At 44.0% G+C, this 16,313-nt stretch overlaps 1 protein-coding gene across 6 annotated transcripts in view; it reads right to left on the reverse strand.

Annotated features, from left to right (window-relative positions):
• Positions 1–16,313, reverse strand: part of cdk19 (cyclin dependent kinase 19) — a 73,524-nt gene that overhangs the window by 48,535 nt on the left and 8,676 nt on the right. For 3 of the 6 annotated variants that reach the window (XM_061703853.1, XM_061703852.1, XM_061703855.1), the window contains exons 3-4: positions 5,766–5,876; positions 2,419–2,559 (exon numbers count right to left, since the gene is read on the reverse strand). The exons of 1 other annotated variant lie outside the window; for it this stretch is intronic. In XM_061703853.1, the coding sequence (XP_061559837.1) occupies positions 2,419–2,559; positions 5,766–5,876 (252 nt within the window). Of the gene's footprint in view, positions 1–2,418; positions 2,560–2,660; positions 3,001–5,765; positions 5,877–16,313 lie in introns of those variants that run through there. 2 more of the 6 variants (XM_061703857.1, XM_061703854.1) reach the window with 2 other exon arrangements.

Consider the following 16,313-nt stretch of genomic DNA (forward strand, 5'->3'; position numbering starts at 1 on the left):
GTGGTCCGACGAGTTCACATTTCAAATTGTTTTGGGAAATTGTGGACGTCGTGTCCTCCGGGCCAAAGAGGAAAAGAACCAACCGGACTGTCATGGATGCAAAGTTCAAAAGCCAGCATCTGTGATGGTATGGGGCTGTGTTAGTGCCAATGGCATGGGTCACTTACACTTCTGTGAAGGCACCATTAAAGCTGAAAGGTACATACAGGTTTTGGAGAATCAGATGCTGCCATCCAAGCAAGGTCTTTTTCATGGACACCCCTGTTTATTTCAGCAAGACCATGCCAAACCACATTCTGCACGTGTTCCAACAGTGTGGCTTCGTAATAAAAGAGTGTGGGTACTAGACTGGCCTGCCTGCAGTCCAGACCTGTCTGCCATTGAAAAATGTGTGATGCATTATGAAGCGTAAAATACGACAACGGAGACCCCGGACTGTTGAACGGCCGAAGCTGTACATCAAGCAAGAATGGGAAAGAATTCCACCTCCAAAGCTTCAACAATTCGTGTCCTCAGTTCCCAAATGTTTATTGAATGTTGTTCAAAGAAAAGGGGATGTAAACACAGTGGTAAACATGACCCGGTCCCAGCTTTTTTGGGAACGTGTTGCAGCCATCAAATTCTAAATTCATGATTATTTGCGAAAAAGAATAAAGTTGATCAGTTTGAACATTAAATATATTGTCTTTGTAGTGTATTCAATTAAATCTAGGTTGAACATGATTTGCAAATCATTGTATTCTGTTTTTATTTATGTTTAACACAACGTCCCAACTTCATTGGAATTGGGGTTGTAGTTCAAGACAAAGTCAAGTCAAGTCTTTCGGCTGCCAAGTCTAAAGTCAAGCCTAGCCTTTCTGAAATATTTGGCAAGTCGGAAGTCATAAAACTGCCAATTCGAGTCGACTCGAGCCAAGTTATTTGACAATTGACATTTGATTCGAGTTCCCCCTTCTCTGGTAAACTGTGATCAACCTTTTAAACAATTCAAGTGGAAATCCTGTCATTCCAATCCAAAGAAAGTCTGGATGTAGCAAACGCTCATATTCGTCTCTGCAAAAAAAACATAAACAAAACTGTGGGAAACCCGCAGTGGAGAGCATCACGCAGGGATAAGTGTGTTGTAGCCAGTTAGAGCCACCAAAACAACACTTAGAACAGAGAACCTTCTAGTTTTGAGCCATTATAATTCATTTCAGTAAATTACAGGACAATGCTGACACAATCTTGTAACATTTCTCTGTTTGAGTTCGGCATTGAGATTTGTCCCTGGCTGTCGTCGCCTTACCCACCAATGTGAATTTATAATTGGCTGAATAGAATTTTGAAGCCTCTTTCGGGTTGATTGCTCCTTATTCGTGTGCTTTATTGCAAAACACACAAAAAAGCAGCTGCTATGCCTTGGATTCTTGCTTTATCTGTCCCAAAAATAAGGACTGAATTTGGAAAAAAAAAAAAAAACTCATTTCTGCTTTGGGGCCCCCACAGCATGGAATACTTTGCCGACTAAACTGAAACTCTCTGACGTTATTCCACTTGGAGCTTTCCGTTCTCTCCTGATGGACTACCAGCTTGGTACCACTAAACGGTGTCACTATTTTACATTTTAAATTGTTGTTTGTTGTTGTGCAACTTCTGCACCTCTTATTGAATTGCACCTCAGACATTGTATGTTTTACTTTGTACTGTCACTTCCTTGTTCTTATATCATGTGTTGCTGACCAGGCCAGGTCACCCTTGTGAAAGATATCCCGATCTCAACGTGTTTTTATCTGGTTAAATAAAGGTTAGTGCCGTGCGACTGGCCGGCGACCAGTTCGGGGTGTACCCCGCCTCTCGCCCGAAGTCAGCTGGGATAGGCACCGGCACACCCGCGACCCTAGTGAGGATCAGCGGGTCAGAAAATGGATCGGGTCGCTGGTGTGCTGGAGCCTATCCCAGCTTCAGACGAGAGGTGGCCTACACCTTAGACTGGTCACTAAACAATCGCAGAGCACATATAGATAAACAAAAGCAAACTTTTGAACTAGTCCAATGTATGCTTTGGGGTCACTTTAAGGTTGAGGGTCACAGGTAACTGGAGCCTATACTAACCAATTACAACGGAAAGGTGAACTGCAGCCTGAACTGGTCGCCAGTCAATTACAGAGACAGATGACCATTCTCACTCACATTTACACCACCAGCAAGTGGGAACTGAACCAACGCTGCCTGCACGAAAGACAGGCAAGTGAACCTGACTGTGTCTTTTTCTGTATCTCAGTGGGCTTCAGCCTCTTGCCCAAATATGGTCATTACCCCCCGTCCCCGTTAAAAAATACAAAATAAAAAATCAAGGCATTATAAGCGAAGGGTCATAGACGCTGCATTCAAGTCATGGGAAAGTGGAGCGGTGAAGCTAAAATAATAGCTGCTCACCAGATCCCTGTGGAGGACCCAATTGACGTGGAGGTAATGGATCCCATCCAGAATCTGATACAGGAGAGACTTCACCATCCCTCGGGGCAGCTGCATTGGCTTTTTGTTGGCCTTGGAGGCACGATGGAACTTGATAATATGCTAAAACAAAGACAAAACATTTCACCTCACAGATTTTTACTCTGCATACGACCACCTTGTATTCATTCAACTCATACCAAAATCATAACAATATACTGTACCTGTTTTTAGTCTAATTTACTACTATGAATGACTGCTAAATAACATACTATAGACGTCCATTCATCTAATCACAGTAATGACTGTAATGCCTCCGCAAACTCACACCAATGTCCGAGTCTAAATGTGTTTAAATGTGTCATTTTAGCAATGGTGGTCACGCTTCGGAGCCTCAAGCCTCCTGTTTTGTTCCTCTTCCTTGTACCCACATGGACAAAATTGTTTGTACCCTTCTGTTATGGAAACAAAAAGCCACAATGCTTCCTGAAATAACTTTCAACTTGAGATTTCATTGCACCCTGCAGATGTATGACGGGGTGGATGTAGCGAAGCGGCACCAAAACATATAATAACTGAGCCTCCTCCATGGCAGTTCCATTGTTTGATATAAATTTCTGTTGAACCACAAAATTAAAGCAATTCTATTTTCATGAGTTGATTTTTAACATTGTCTTATTCATTACTTCTTTTGGCAATTTAAAGTTATCTCAGTGACTATTGTGTGTGGGTTTTTTTTCTCTTTACAGGACGAATACCAATCATTTTGTGCGTGCATGTAGCAATATGTTGCAAGGATAAACTTTGACTCAAAACTCATTCTTTTGCATTGAAATCTTCATATTTATGGGCTAATTTTGTCACGGTGGTTTGATTTATACTTCTGGGAGACAATGGAGATGTAATAAGTTAAAAACACATTACATCATTCATCAACAAGCTAACATATCTTTACTAATGCACATGACTAAATATTGATATCAAATTCAGTGGTGTGGCCTGATTATCTCTTTCATCGTTTTGATCCGAGCTTAAAACTGAAATATGAAACATCTGCCATCTTTTTAAAATGTTTTTTTGTACCAGATTAAAAGATAAATATCAAAATATTCAGTCATTATTAGATTTTTTTTTATTGCCAATTGAAAATGGAAAAGAACAAATGATACACGGAATCTCAATAACATAACATTTTAATTGGTTCCTTAGCTGCACGTTGTTGACATTAGTTGCAGTTGCTATAAATTTGATTTTTGAGGTGGTAATTGGACAGTGACAATATACAGATACTGTATGTCGTGAGGCAGAATTATGTTGAAGAAAATAAGCAATGGTTTAATAAAGTATCTTGTTGTTTTTCCTGTCAGAGTTTTATTTTAGAATCTGAGGAATTCTCTAGAAGCAGTCTTGTATTTCTTTTTACTCACTTTTTTTTTTTTTTTTTTTTTACAGTTGACACACAGAGGTAACAAGGCTTTGTGTATACAGTAATCCCTCCTCCATCACCGGGGTTACGTTCCAAACCACCCCCGCCATAAGTGAAATTTGAGATATAGAAATAACCTATTTAAATACACCCTAGGCATGTTTTTTCGAGCATTTACGGCACAATAAGCATACTTTTCAAATCATACGAACACATTTAAACACATCATATATTAAGAGAGAGAGAAACAGCAATGGATAACACGTACATGTTGTACAAATCGTACAATCCCAATTTCAATGAAGTTGGGACGTTGTGTTAAACAAATAAAAACAGAATACAATGATTTGCAAATCATGTTCAACCTATATTTAATTGAATACGCTACAAAGACAAGCTATTTAATGTTCAAACTGATCAACTTTATTGTTTTTAGCAAGTAATCATGAACTTAGAATTTGATGGCTGCAACACGTTCCAAAAAAAGCTGGGACAGGGTCATGTTGACCACTGTGTTACATCCCCTTTTCTTTGAACAACATTCAATAAATGTTTGGGAACTGAGGACACGAATTGTTGAAGCTTTGTAGGTGGAATTCTTTCCCATTCTTGCTTGATGTACAGCTTCAGCTGATCAACAGTCCGGGCTCTCCATGAAAAAGACGTTGCTTGGATGGCAGCATATGTTTCTCCAAAACCTGTATGTACCTTTCAGCTTTAATGGTGAATGACTGCGCAATTGAGGGAAGCTCCTTTTCTACCCAATCATGACACCCACCTGTTCCCAATGAGCCTGTTCACCTGTGGGATGTTCCAAACAGGTGTTTGATGAGCATTCCTCAACTTTCTCAGTCTTTTTTGCCACCTGTCCCAGCTTTTTTGGAACGTGTTGCAGCCATAAAATTCTAAATTAATGATTATTTGCTACAAACAATCAAGTTTATCAGTTTGAACATGAAATATCTTGTCTTTGTAGTGTATTCAATGAAATATAGGTTGAACGTTATTTGCAAATCATTGTATTCTGCTTTTATTTATGTTTACCACAATGTCCCAACTTCACTGGAATTGGGGTTGTATAAAAGAATTTAGTAAAAACTTTAAAAACACGGGACCGCAAAGCGTGAACCATGATCTAGTGGGGTATTTCTGTATCCACCAGACTCTACGGTCTTCGTCTCTTGTTTAGTTTTCATTTCTCATCTATGTTTTTATGTATTTTGTACATGTATATTTGAGTGACGTTTGTGCCATGTTCAAGAAGATGTTCTATTTTGGGGGGGGGGTTTGGGACAATATTTGGTTAAAATAAAACATTTTCATCACAATTTCAAGACAATTCCTTTATCAAGTATCAGTACTGTGTACTTGTACTCGGTCTAAAAAAAACCTGGTATCGGTGCATTCTGATATATCATGTTTAGTATATTCTTCACATTACACATACATTATGCATACAATTCATCCATTATTTTTTTGCAGCAAGCTGGAGCCTATCCCACCGGAATCGGGCAGAACACACTCTGGACTTGTCGCCCCTCAATCACAGGGCACAAGTAGATTCACACCATCACTGAATGGGAACTGAACCCACACTGCACCAAAGTTAGGTGAGTGAATCACTACACCGTGTGTGCTGTGCCAGTGACTGCATACAATTATACAAATCGTACTTTTTTTTAGGAAGGTCATTTCCAAGCAGCCCTCTACATGACTTGTCATGTCTCTGGTAGCTCTCCGTGTCACAAGTGCTGGTGACTTCTGGTGCAGAATATCTTCTGTCTTTATTCGATCAACTACAATTCGCACACTAGGATCAAGTCTGGAAGACTTTGTTTTTTGAAAATCCTGCAGGACAAATGTTCTGCATGGCATGCAACATGGACATAGTGGAAAAACTCACCCAAAGGTCGTGTTCGGCATAGTCTAACAGGAGCGAAACCTTTCTGTCACTGTGGGACAGGAAGACTTTCTGCAGGGCAATCACGTTTGGATGTTTCAATTCTCGCAACAGCTGGAGGACACAAGAAAAATGTCTGAAAATTGTGCTGCTGTCAAAACAACACAGTGCAAGCAGACCTTCCAGAAATAGGTTCTAAAAAAATCTGGATGCAGCAATTCTACGGAAGAGGTAGATATTTAAAGCACTGGTAATAATCCATCCATCCATTTTCTTTACCCCTTATCCTCACTAGGGTCACGGGCTACTGGAGCCTATCCCAGCTATCTTCCGGCGGGAGGCGGGGAACACCCCGAACCGGTCGCCAGCCAATCGCAGGGCACATAGAAACAAACAACCATTCGCACTCACATTCACACCTACGGGCAATTTAGAGTCTCCAATCAACCTACCACACATGTTTTTGGGATGTGGGAGGAAACCGGACTGCGCGGAGAAAACTCACCCAGGCCCGGGGAGAACATGCAAACTCCACACAGGCGGGGCCGGAATTTGAACCCTGGTCCTCAGAACTGTGAGGCAGATGTGCTAACCAGTCAACTACCGTGCCGGCTTGGGACGTTGTGTTCAACCTATATTTAATTGAATACACTACAAAGAGGCCTGGTGGTGGGGCTCGAAGGCGAGCGCCTGGTGGCCGGGCCTGAACCAATGGGGCCCGGCCGGGCACAGCCCGAAAGGGTAACGTGGGTCCCCCTTCCCATGGACTCACCATCTGTGGGAGGGGACATAGGGGTCGGATGCAGTGGGAGCTGGGCGGTGGCCGGAGGCGGGGACCTTGGAGATCCAAGTAGTGGGGATGAGGCGCTCCTGACCTTCGACTCTGGACGTTGTGAGTCGGGGGGGGAGAATACTTCTAAGACCTCCTCAATTCCACCGACACGCCTTCCCATGAGGAAGCAGAGTCTGGGTTCTCTGAGGCGGGCTCTCCTATCTCTGGGGTTGAGGTCACCGAGGTGGTTAAAAAAACTCCTCGGTGAGAAGGCCCCGGGGGTGGATGAGATTCGCCCGGAGTTCCTAAAGGCTCTGGATGTTGTGGGGCTGTCCTGGTTGACACGTCTCTGAATCATCGCGTGGACATCGAGGATAGTGCCTCTGGATTGGCAGAGTGGGGTGGTGGTCCCCCTTTTTAAGAAGGGGGACCGGAGGGTGTGTTCCAACTCCAGGGGGATCACACTCCTCAGCCACCCTGGTAAGGGCTATTCAGGGGTGATGGAGAGGAGGTTCTGTCGGGAAGTCGAATCTCAGATTCAGGTGGAGCAGTGTGGTTTTTGTCCTGGCCGTGGAACAGTGTACCAGCTCTACGCCCTCGGCAGGGTCCTTGAGGGTGCATGGGAGTTCGCCCAACCAGTCTACATGTGTTTTGTGGACTTGGAGAAGGCGTTCGACCGTGTCCCTCGGGAGTCCTATGGAGGGTGCTTCGGGAGTATGGGGTACCGAACCCGCTGATACGGGCCGTTCGGTCCCTCTACGACCGGAGTCAGAGTTTGGTCCACATATCCGGCAGTAAGTCGGACTCGTTCCCGGTGAGGGTTGGACTCCGCCAAGGCTGCCCTTTGTCACTGATTCTGTTCATAACGTTTATGGACTTTTATGCGGACTTTGTATCGATCCGTTGTGGTGAAGAAGAAGCTAAGCCGTAAGGCGAAGCTCTCAATTTACCGGACGATCTACGTTCCTACCCTCACCTATAGTCACGTGCTGTGGGTCGTGACCGAAAGAACAAGATCCAGGATACAAGCGGCCGAAATGAGTTTCCTTCCTTCCTCCTCTCCCTTAGAGATAGGGTGAGAAGCTCGGTCATCCGGGAGGATCTCAGAGTAGAGTCGCTGCTCCTCCACATCGAGAGGAGCCAGATGAGGTGGGTGGGGCATCTGATTCGGATGCCTCCCGGACGCCTCCCTGGTGAGGTGTTCCGGGCACGTCCCACCGGGAGGAGACCCCGGGGACGACCCGGGACACGCTGGAGAGACAACGTCCTTCGGCTGGCCTGGGAACGCCTCGGGATTCCCCCGGAAGAGCTGGATGAAGTGGCTGGGGAGAGGGAAGTCTGGGCGTCCCTGCTGAAGCTACTGCCCCGCGACCCGACCTCGGATAAGTGGTAGAAAATGGATGGATGGACACTACAAAGACAAGATTTAATGTTCAAACTGATCAACTTTATTTTTTTTAGCAAATAATAATAATAATAAAATAATCATATAGCTAAATAGAACCACCAAAGTCATATGCCTCTGAGGTTGTACAAAGTGGAATTCAACCACATTTTTATGCTTTTAAAAGTTGTACTTTGTTGTAGTGACATGCAATCTTGAAAGACTACAGTTGAACAAATATGAAATTATTTATTTTGGGCATGTTTCTGGGTTGTTGTTTTTTTTGTAACACTTCTTCCAGTCAGATCCATCGTGGAGGTTCATCACAAGCGATCCATGCATTTCGTATATGCCCTCAGGGTACCTCACGAGGACGTAGTTTGGCGAGCCAACGAAACTCATGTTTGTCGCTTTTTCTTTGTCTTGCACCGTTTATTGCCAAAGGCAAACTTGCCTCAACAAGGGGTGTTCAGAGAAGAGCAAGAAAAGGAACAAAAAGAACAAAGAAATTCCACAACGAAACTGTAGAAAGCAAAGACTTCTATACTTCTATACTTCTGTACTTCTATAGCAAACGTTTGTTGATACAAACGAACTCAAAACAAAGAGTCCAACCTCTTTAACATAGCTTGACACGCTCCTATTATTGCACAAGAACAGAGGAATAATGTTGAGAATTAAAATTAAGTATTATTCTCCTTATTGCATAGGGAAAAACAAACAATACCTATATGTACTTCAAGTCCTCAGTTTATGACCAATTTCTGTTTCTATAGCAGTGATGTAAACTGAATTTGTATATAACTCATGCGTCGTAGTCTATCACCTACCTATGCTATATATTACTCGGGATGGAAACGTTTTTTGAAAACCGGTAAAACCGTTCATAATAAATATTAAATATAAGTAAACATCAATGTAATAAATGAAATCACCATTTAAATTTTAATCGGTTATATTTGTTTGATTATCTTAAACATTAAAGTGCGGAAACTATGCAAAAATCTAGGAATTTGAGAAGGTGACAAATACTTTTACACGGCACTGTATATACTGTATGCCTTTTTGGACCACGCTGTACATAAAATCAAAATAAGACAAACGTCTTGTTCCTAGGAAAATATTTTGCAAATATCATATCTCGAGTCACTGTCAAACTTTATTTCATAAAACTACAGTATGCCAATTAAGACAACTATTGATGATTAATGGTGATGGCACCATTAATGCTGAAAGGTACATACAGGTTTTGGAGCAACATGTGCTGCCATCCAAGGGACGTCTTTTTTAAGGACAATGCCAAGCCACATTCTACAGTGCATGTGTTACCACAGCATGTCTTCTTAGTGAAAGAGTGCAACTACGAGACTGGCCTGCCAGCAGTCCAGACCGGTCTCCCATTGAAGATGTGTGGCACATTATGAAAACAATACAACAACGGAGACTCGGGACTTTTGAGAAACTGATATTCATCAAATTCATCATGAACTGTCAAGCAAGAATGGGAAAGAATTCCACCTACGAAGCTTCAACAATTAGTGTCTTCAGTCCCCAAACACTTATTGGGTGTTGTTAAAAGGAAAGGGGACAGTGGTAAACATGCCCCAGTCCCAGCTTTTTTGGAGCGCGTTGCAGGCATCAAATTCAAAATCAGTGAAAATTTGCACACACGAAAAAAAGTTTCAGTTTGAACATTAAATGTCTTGTCTTTGTCACGTACTAAATTTAATACACAGTAGGTTGAAAAGGATTTGCAAATCTTACACAACGTCCCAACTTCAGTGGAATAGGGGTTTGTATATGATTTAAGGAAAAAGAACATTAAAAAACAAAAAATGTAAACATTTCGCAGAAAAAGTGTTTGATTAAGCAAATGGGGGTGTGGCATATGAACATGTGTGAGTGATAAGAACGGTATTTATAATTTGAGCCAGGAAATACCCTGTTAATGTCATTTCAGTTCAGTTTTGGTAGTGAACTTTTACATTAATTCATTAACTCCAACACACATGTTCTCCCCGTGCATGTGTGGGTTTTCTCCGGGCACTCCGGTTTCCTCAGGTAGGTTAATTGACAACTCTAAACTGCCCGTTGGTGTGAATGTGAGTGTGAATGGTTGTTTGTTTGTTTGTTTGTATGTGCCCTGGGATTGGCTGGCAACCAGTTCAGGGTGTACCCCGCCTCCTGCCCGATGACAGCTGGGATAGGCTCCAGCACGCCCGCGACCCTAGTGAGGAGAAGCGGCTCAGAATATGATATGGATGGATGGATGGATGGATGGATTACATCCAGCTAGCTGGCAAGCTTGACAAACGGTTGTTGGAACTTCTTAAATTAGCTAATTGTTATTGTATCAAAACAATCATCCTGGCAGCAGCAGACACCATTATTGACCCAATAGCACTGGCGCGACCCCCGACTGGGAAAACCCGAAAGTCACTTCTTCTAGAACACTCCAGTTGTGATATAGGAAAGGGTGTAGACATGTCAACAAGTGTTTTTGGGAGGGTCTGTCCTACGACCTAACCCTGAAGAGATTATTTGCGATGAGGAAAAACCAGAAATTCAGCTTCAAAGTGAGCACATGCTTGCCACAAAGACGAAAGAGAAGTTCATAGTATGACACTTAGAGCATTATGCCAAAAGTCACACATTGCTTTTGAACTGTATTTGTTTAAGCCTATCCTCTTCCTGTCTGCCATTTTTTAAATGAGGTCATTGGTGGATGCCCATCAGAAGCACAGGGAGCTGTGATTGATTGATTTTTTTTTTTTTGCTTTGGGAGGGGAACCACCACTAAACGCTTTCCAAAGTTTGCAAGGTTGTATGGGGACGTCAGCAGTAGGCTACAGCACAGACAAAAGGTGGGTGTCCAGGATCAAAGATGAAGAAAAGAGCCTGCTTTGAGTGACCTCATTGACAAGCAAATGAGCAGCAGACCATCTTGAAAAGCTAATCCTAGGAATAGTGCTAGGATTAGCGCTAGGGTCGAGGCACTGATCACGTTGATCTATTGTATTGTATTGCATTGACTATTGTAATATTAGTCATTCGAACTGCTCTAAGTGCTAGAGGACTCTGCATCTTTTTGCACAATTGTCAAAAAACACACAAAAGAATGTACCGGCATTACCAGATAACTAGCAACCCTTTATTGCTCAGTGACTGTTTTTATCAATGTCTTTATGTCTCAAAAGTTTTCTTTGTCAATTGATGTGTCTGTTGTCGTACTAGAGCGCCTCCAATTACCGGAGACAAATTCCTTGTGTGTTTTTTGGACATACCTGGCAAATAAAGATGATTCAGATTCTGATCTCTCATAGAGTCTCTATTGATGACATCACCATCATGTGTCTTCATTGATGACAAAACCTTAGCCGTATACAGATTTTGTGAATCTTTTGAAAATATTTAGTGGTGGTTCCCCATCCAAAACAAGACATTGTTTTGAAAGCACAGCTCTCTGCTTGTGACAAGCATCCAACAATGACCTCATTTCCAAAATGGCTGACAGGAAGCGTACAGGCTTAAACAAAGAAACAATCACAACTACGTTCCCAGCAGAACCTCACAATACGTTTGGGCCTGCCACGTCGGACCGGCATCTTCCCCCGCCAACAGTTGACCAAAGACTTGAACTGGAATGATTTGAATCGGAATGACAAAAAAAAAGTCTGCTGGTAAACCCGGGTAAAGTCTGGAGTCGAATCCGATTGAAATGCTGTGGCCGTTCACGCTCGAACCGTTCACCCAGGTTGTCTTTGTCTGATATTTATATTTGTTTGATGATCGTAAATATCCAAGTGGGGAAACTATGCAAAAAAAAAAAAAGAATTTGAGAAGGGTGCAAATACTTTTTCACAGTACATACAGCAAACTAGTTCTTGGTGACAAATATGAGCTCGTCAAAATTGCCATTACAAAAACACTAGTCCCCTTATATCCCCGACTATATACACTAAGGGAGAGGAGAGATTTCCAACATGCAACTGGCAAAGCCACAAGTCGATAAAACCCTTGAGAGGCAGCTCTATGAAGACGTCTGCTGGCCACACTAGCTATGGAGCAACGTCAACGCCAAGCCTTTCCCTCAAGAATGAATTGAAGTGGCAGCCACTGGCTCAGTTGAGTGTTGTAGCAGCAACCATTTATTGTCAATGACTGACTGCAGATTCATTACAATTTAATGATACACCAGATCCGAATTAGATTAGACAGCACAGTATCCGAGACAATAAGACCACACTCGCTAAACTGGTAAAAATCTTGTCGTGTTTTTGTTGAAAGACCATTGCGGGTAATAATAGCTGGAGTAATAATCAGATCCCTGGCAACCCTATGTTTGAGCTTTCAGGACTGCAAATGGTCTTTACAGCTGTACACTTTACATCTGTTTGTACAGTGAAGAAGTCTTGAGAAACAACTGCTGATGCTGGCAAGAAAACACAAAAGACCACATTGATGAAATCATTATTTTCTTGATGTAAGTGCCATTTGGGTTTTAGGTTTGTAAATGAATGTATTGTGTCATTTTCTGACAGATCATTATTACTGAAGCAGCGTGGAGAGGTGCTGCAGCATCCCTTGAAAAAACTCGGACAGAAAACATGATTTAACAGTAACATATGGAAAAGGGGAAAAAAAGAAAGTGAATGAATAACTAAAACCCGAGTTAAACTATATTTAAAGCTACCTCAGGCTATTTGAATATTTTAGCAAAGCAAAGCAAATTTATTGCTATAGCGCATTTCATACACAAGGTAACTCAATGTGCTTTACAAGATTAAAAGCATTTAAAAACAAAAAACAAAAAAACAGCTTATAAACATTTCAAACAAAGAGGAAAAAAATAAAAGTACAATTAAAAAAAGCGTACAGTGCAAGAAATATCATTTAAAAGTGGAAATACTCTAAAAAGCAAGAGGAAAAAAAGAAGAGTTTTTAACCTGGATTTAAAAACATTCCCACTTGGGGCTGATGTCACTTCTGTTGGCAACTTATTCCATTTGTGTGCAGCATAATAGCTAAACGCTGCTTCACCGTGTTTGCTTTGGACTCTGTGCTCCATTATTAGACCTGAGTCTGTCGATCTCACAGCCCTACTGGGTTTATATCCCATGAGCATTTCATTCATCTATTCAGGACCTAAACCGTTTAGTCATTTTTAGACCAGAAGCAGAACTTTAAAATCTATTCTAAAGCTGACTGGAAGCCAGTGTAAAGACTTTAGAATTGGGAGTAATATGCTCTGACCTCTTTGTTCTGGTCAGAACCCGAGCTGCAGCATTCTGATTGAGCTGCAGCTTTTTAATGCTCTTTTTAGGGAGTCCAGTCAGAAGACCATTACAATAGTCAAGTCTACTTGACATAAAAGCATGGATGAGCTTCTCCTGGTCTGCTTGACACATGCAAGCCTTCACTCTGGATATGTTCTTCAGATTTTTAGTAATTGATTTGATATGACTGTTGAAAGTCAGTTCGGAATCTATCAAAACACCAAAGTGACGGCCTTGGTCTTTGGCTTTTAAAGAGAGTGACTCAAGGTACAACCCCAATTCCAAAGAAGTTGGGACATTGTGTTCAACATAAATAAAAACAGAATACAATGATTTGCAAATCATGTTCAACCTATATTTAATTGAATACACTACAAAGAGCAGATATTTAATGTTCAAATTGATAACCTTTATTGTTTTTAGCAAATAATCATTAACTTAGAATTTGATGGCTGCAACACGTTCCAAAAAAGCTGGGACAGGGTCATGTTTACCACTGTGTTACATCACCTTTTCGTTTAACAACATTCAATAAACGTTTGGGAACTGAGGACACTAATTGTTGAAGCTTTGTTGGTGGAATTCTTTCCCATTCTTGCTTGATGTACAGCTTCAGCTACGGCTACAGAAGCTGGCTCTAGGGACGTGGAACGTCACCTCTCTGGCAGGGAAGGAGCCCGAGCTAGTGTGTGAGGTCGAGAAGTTCCGACTAGATATAGTCGGGCTCGCCCCCACACACGGTTTGGGCTCTGGTACTAGTCCTTTCGAGGGGGATTGGACTCACTTCCACACTGGAGTTGCCCACGGTGAGAGGCGCCGAGCAGGTGTGGGTACACTTATTGCACCCCGGCTCGGCGCCTGTACATTGGGCTTCACCCCGGTGGACGAGAGGGTAGCATCCCTCTTCCGACGTCGGGTGGGGGGGGCGCGTCTTGACTGTTGCTTGTGCCTATGCACCAACCAGCAAATCAGAGTACCCACCCTTTTTGGAGTCCTTGGAGGGGGTGCTGGAAAGCGCTCCCGCTGGGGACTCCAACGTTCTGCTGGGGGACTTCAATGCTCACGTGGGCAATGACAGTCAGACCTGGAGGGGTGTGATTGGGAGGAACGGACCCCCGATCAGAACCAGAGTGGTGTTCTGTTATTGGACTTCTGTGCTCACCACGGATTGTCCTTAACGAACACCATGTTCAAGCATAAGGGTGTCCACATGTACACTTGGCACCAGGACACGCTAGGTCGCAGTTCGATGATCGACTTTGTGGTCGTGTCGTCGGACTTGCGGCCGTATGTCTTGGACACTCGGGTGAAGAGAGGGCGGAGCTGTCAACTGATCCCCACCTGGTGGTGAGTTGGCTCCGATGGTGGGGGAAGATGCCAGTCCGACCTGGGAGGCCCAAACGTATTGCGAGGGTCTGCTGGGAACGTCTGGCAGAATCCCCTATCAGAAGGAGTTTCAACTCCCACCTCCGCCAGAACTTCACCCACGTCCCGGGGGAGGCGGGGGACATTGAGTCCGAGTGGACCATGTTCCGCGCCTCCATTGTTGAGGCGGCCGACCGGAGCTGTGGCCGTAAGGTAGTTGGTGTCAGTCGTGGCAGCAATCCCCGAACCCGTTGGTGGACACCAGCGGTGAGGGATGCCGTCAAGCTAAAGAAGGACCCCTGAGGCAGCTGATGAGTGCCGGCTGGCCAAGCGGAATGCAGCGTTGGTGGTTGCTGAGGCAGAAACTCGGATGTGGGCAGAGTTTGGTGAGGCCATGGAAAACGATTTCCGAATGGCTTCGAGGAAATTCTGGTTCACCATCCGGCGTCTCAGGAAGGGGAAGCAGTGCAGCATCAACACTGTGTATAGTGGGGATGCGGCAATGCTGACCTTGACTCGGGACGTTGTAAGTCGGTGGGGAGAATACTTCGAAGACCTCCTCAATGCCACCGAGACGCCTTCTCATGAGGAAGCAGAGTCTGGGGTCTCTGAAGTGGGCTCTGCTATCTCTGGGGTTGAGGTCACCAACGTGGTTCAAATGATCCTTGGCAAGGCCCCAGGGGTGGATGAGATTCGCCCGGAGTTCCTAAAGGCTCTGGATGTTGTGGGGCTGTCCTGGTTGACACGCCTCTGCAACATTGCGTGGACATCGGGGACAGTGCCTGTGGATTGGCAGAGTGGGGTGGTCGTCCCCCTTTTTAAAAAGGGTGACCGGAAGGTTCCAACTGCTCCAACTACAGGGGGATCACACTCCTCAGCCCTCCTGGTAAGGTCTATTCAGCAGTGCTGGAGAGGAAGATCTGTCGGGAAGTCGAAGCTCAGATTCAGGAGGAGCAGTGTGGTTTTCCTCCTGGCCATGGAACAGTGGATCAGCTCTACACCCTCGGCAGGGATCCTCGGGGGTGCATGGGAGTTCGCCCAACCATGTGTTTTGTGGACTTGGAGAAGGCGTTCGACTGTGTCCCTCTGGGAGTTTTGTGGGGGTGCTTCGGGAGTATGGGGTGCCGTACCCCTTGATATGGGCTGTTCGGTCCCTGTACGACCAGTGTCAGAGTTTGGTACGCATTGCCGGCAGTAAGTCGGTCTCGTTTCCGGTGAGGGTTGGACTCCGTCAAGGCTGCCCTTTGTCACCGATTATGTTCATAACTTTTATGGACAGAATTTCTAGACGCAGTAGAGGCGTAGAGGGGGTCCGGTTTGGTGGCCTCAGTATTGCAGCTCTGCTTTTTGCAGATGATGTGGTTCTGTTGGCTTTCATCAAGCCGTGATCTCCAACTCTCACGGGAGTGGTTCGCAGCCAAGTGTGAAGCGGCTGGGAGGAGAATCAGCACCTCCAAATCTGAGACCATGGTTCTCAGTCAGAAAAGGGTGGAGTGCCCTCTCCGGGTCGGGGATGAGATGGAAGTGGCTGGGGAGAGGGAAGTTTAGACTTTCCTGCTGAGGCTGCTGCCCCCGCGACCGACCTCGGATAAGCGGATGAAAAGGAATGAATGAATGAATGATTTATACAGTTAAGGTGTCGATGGCAGTTGGCGATCTCGCTTTGGTGTCCTAAGAAGGAATGTGAACACAGTGTAATTGCAAAGAAATGGGTGGCGCAAGATTTTTGTTATACTTCATTCTTTCCTCAGGCG

The sequence above is a fragment of the Phycodurus eques genome, chromosome 18, assembly GCF_024500275.1.
Source record: "Phycodurus eques isolate BA_2022a chromosome 18, UOR_Pequ_1.1, whole genome shotgun sequence".
Classification (NCBI taxonomy): Eukaryota; Metazoa; Chordata; class Actinopteri; order Syngnathiformes; family Syngnathidae; genus Phycodurus; species Phycodurus eques.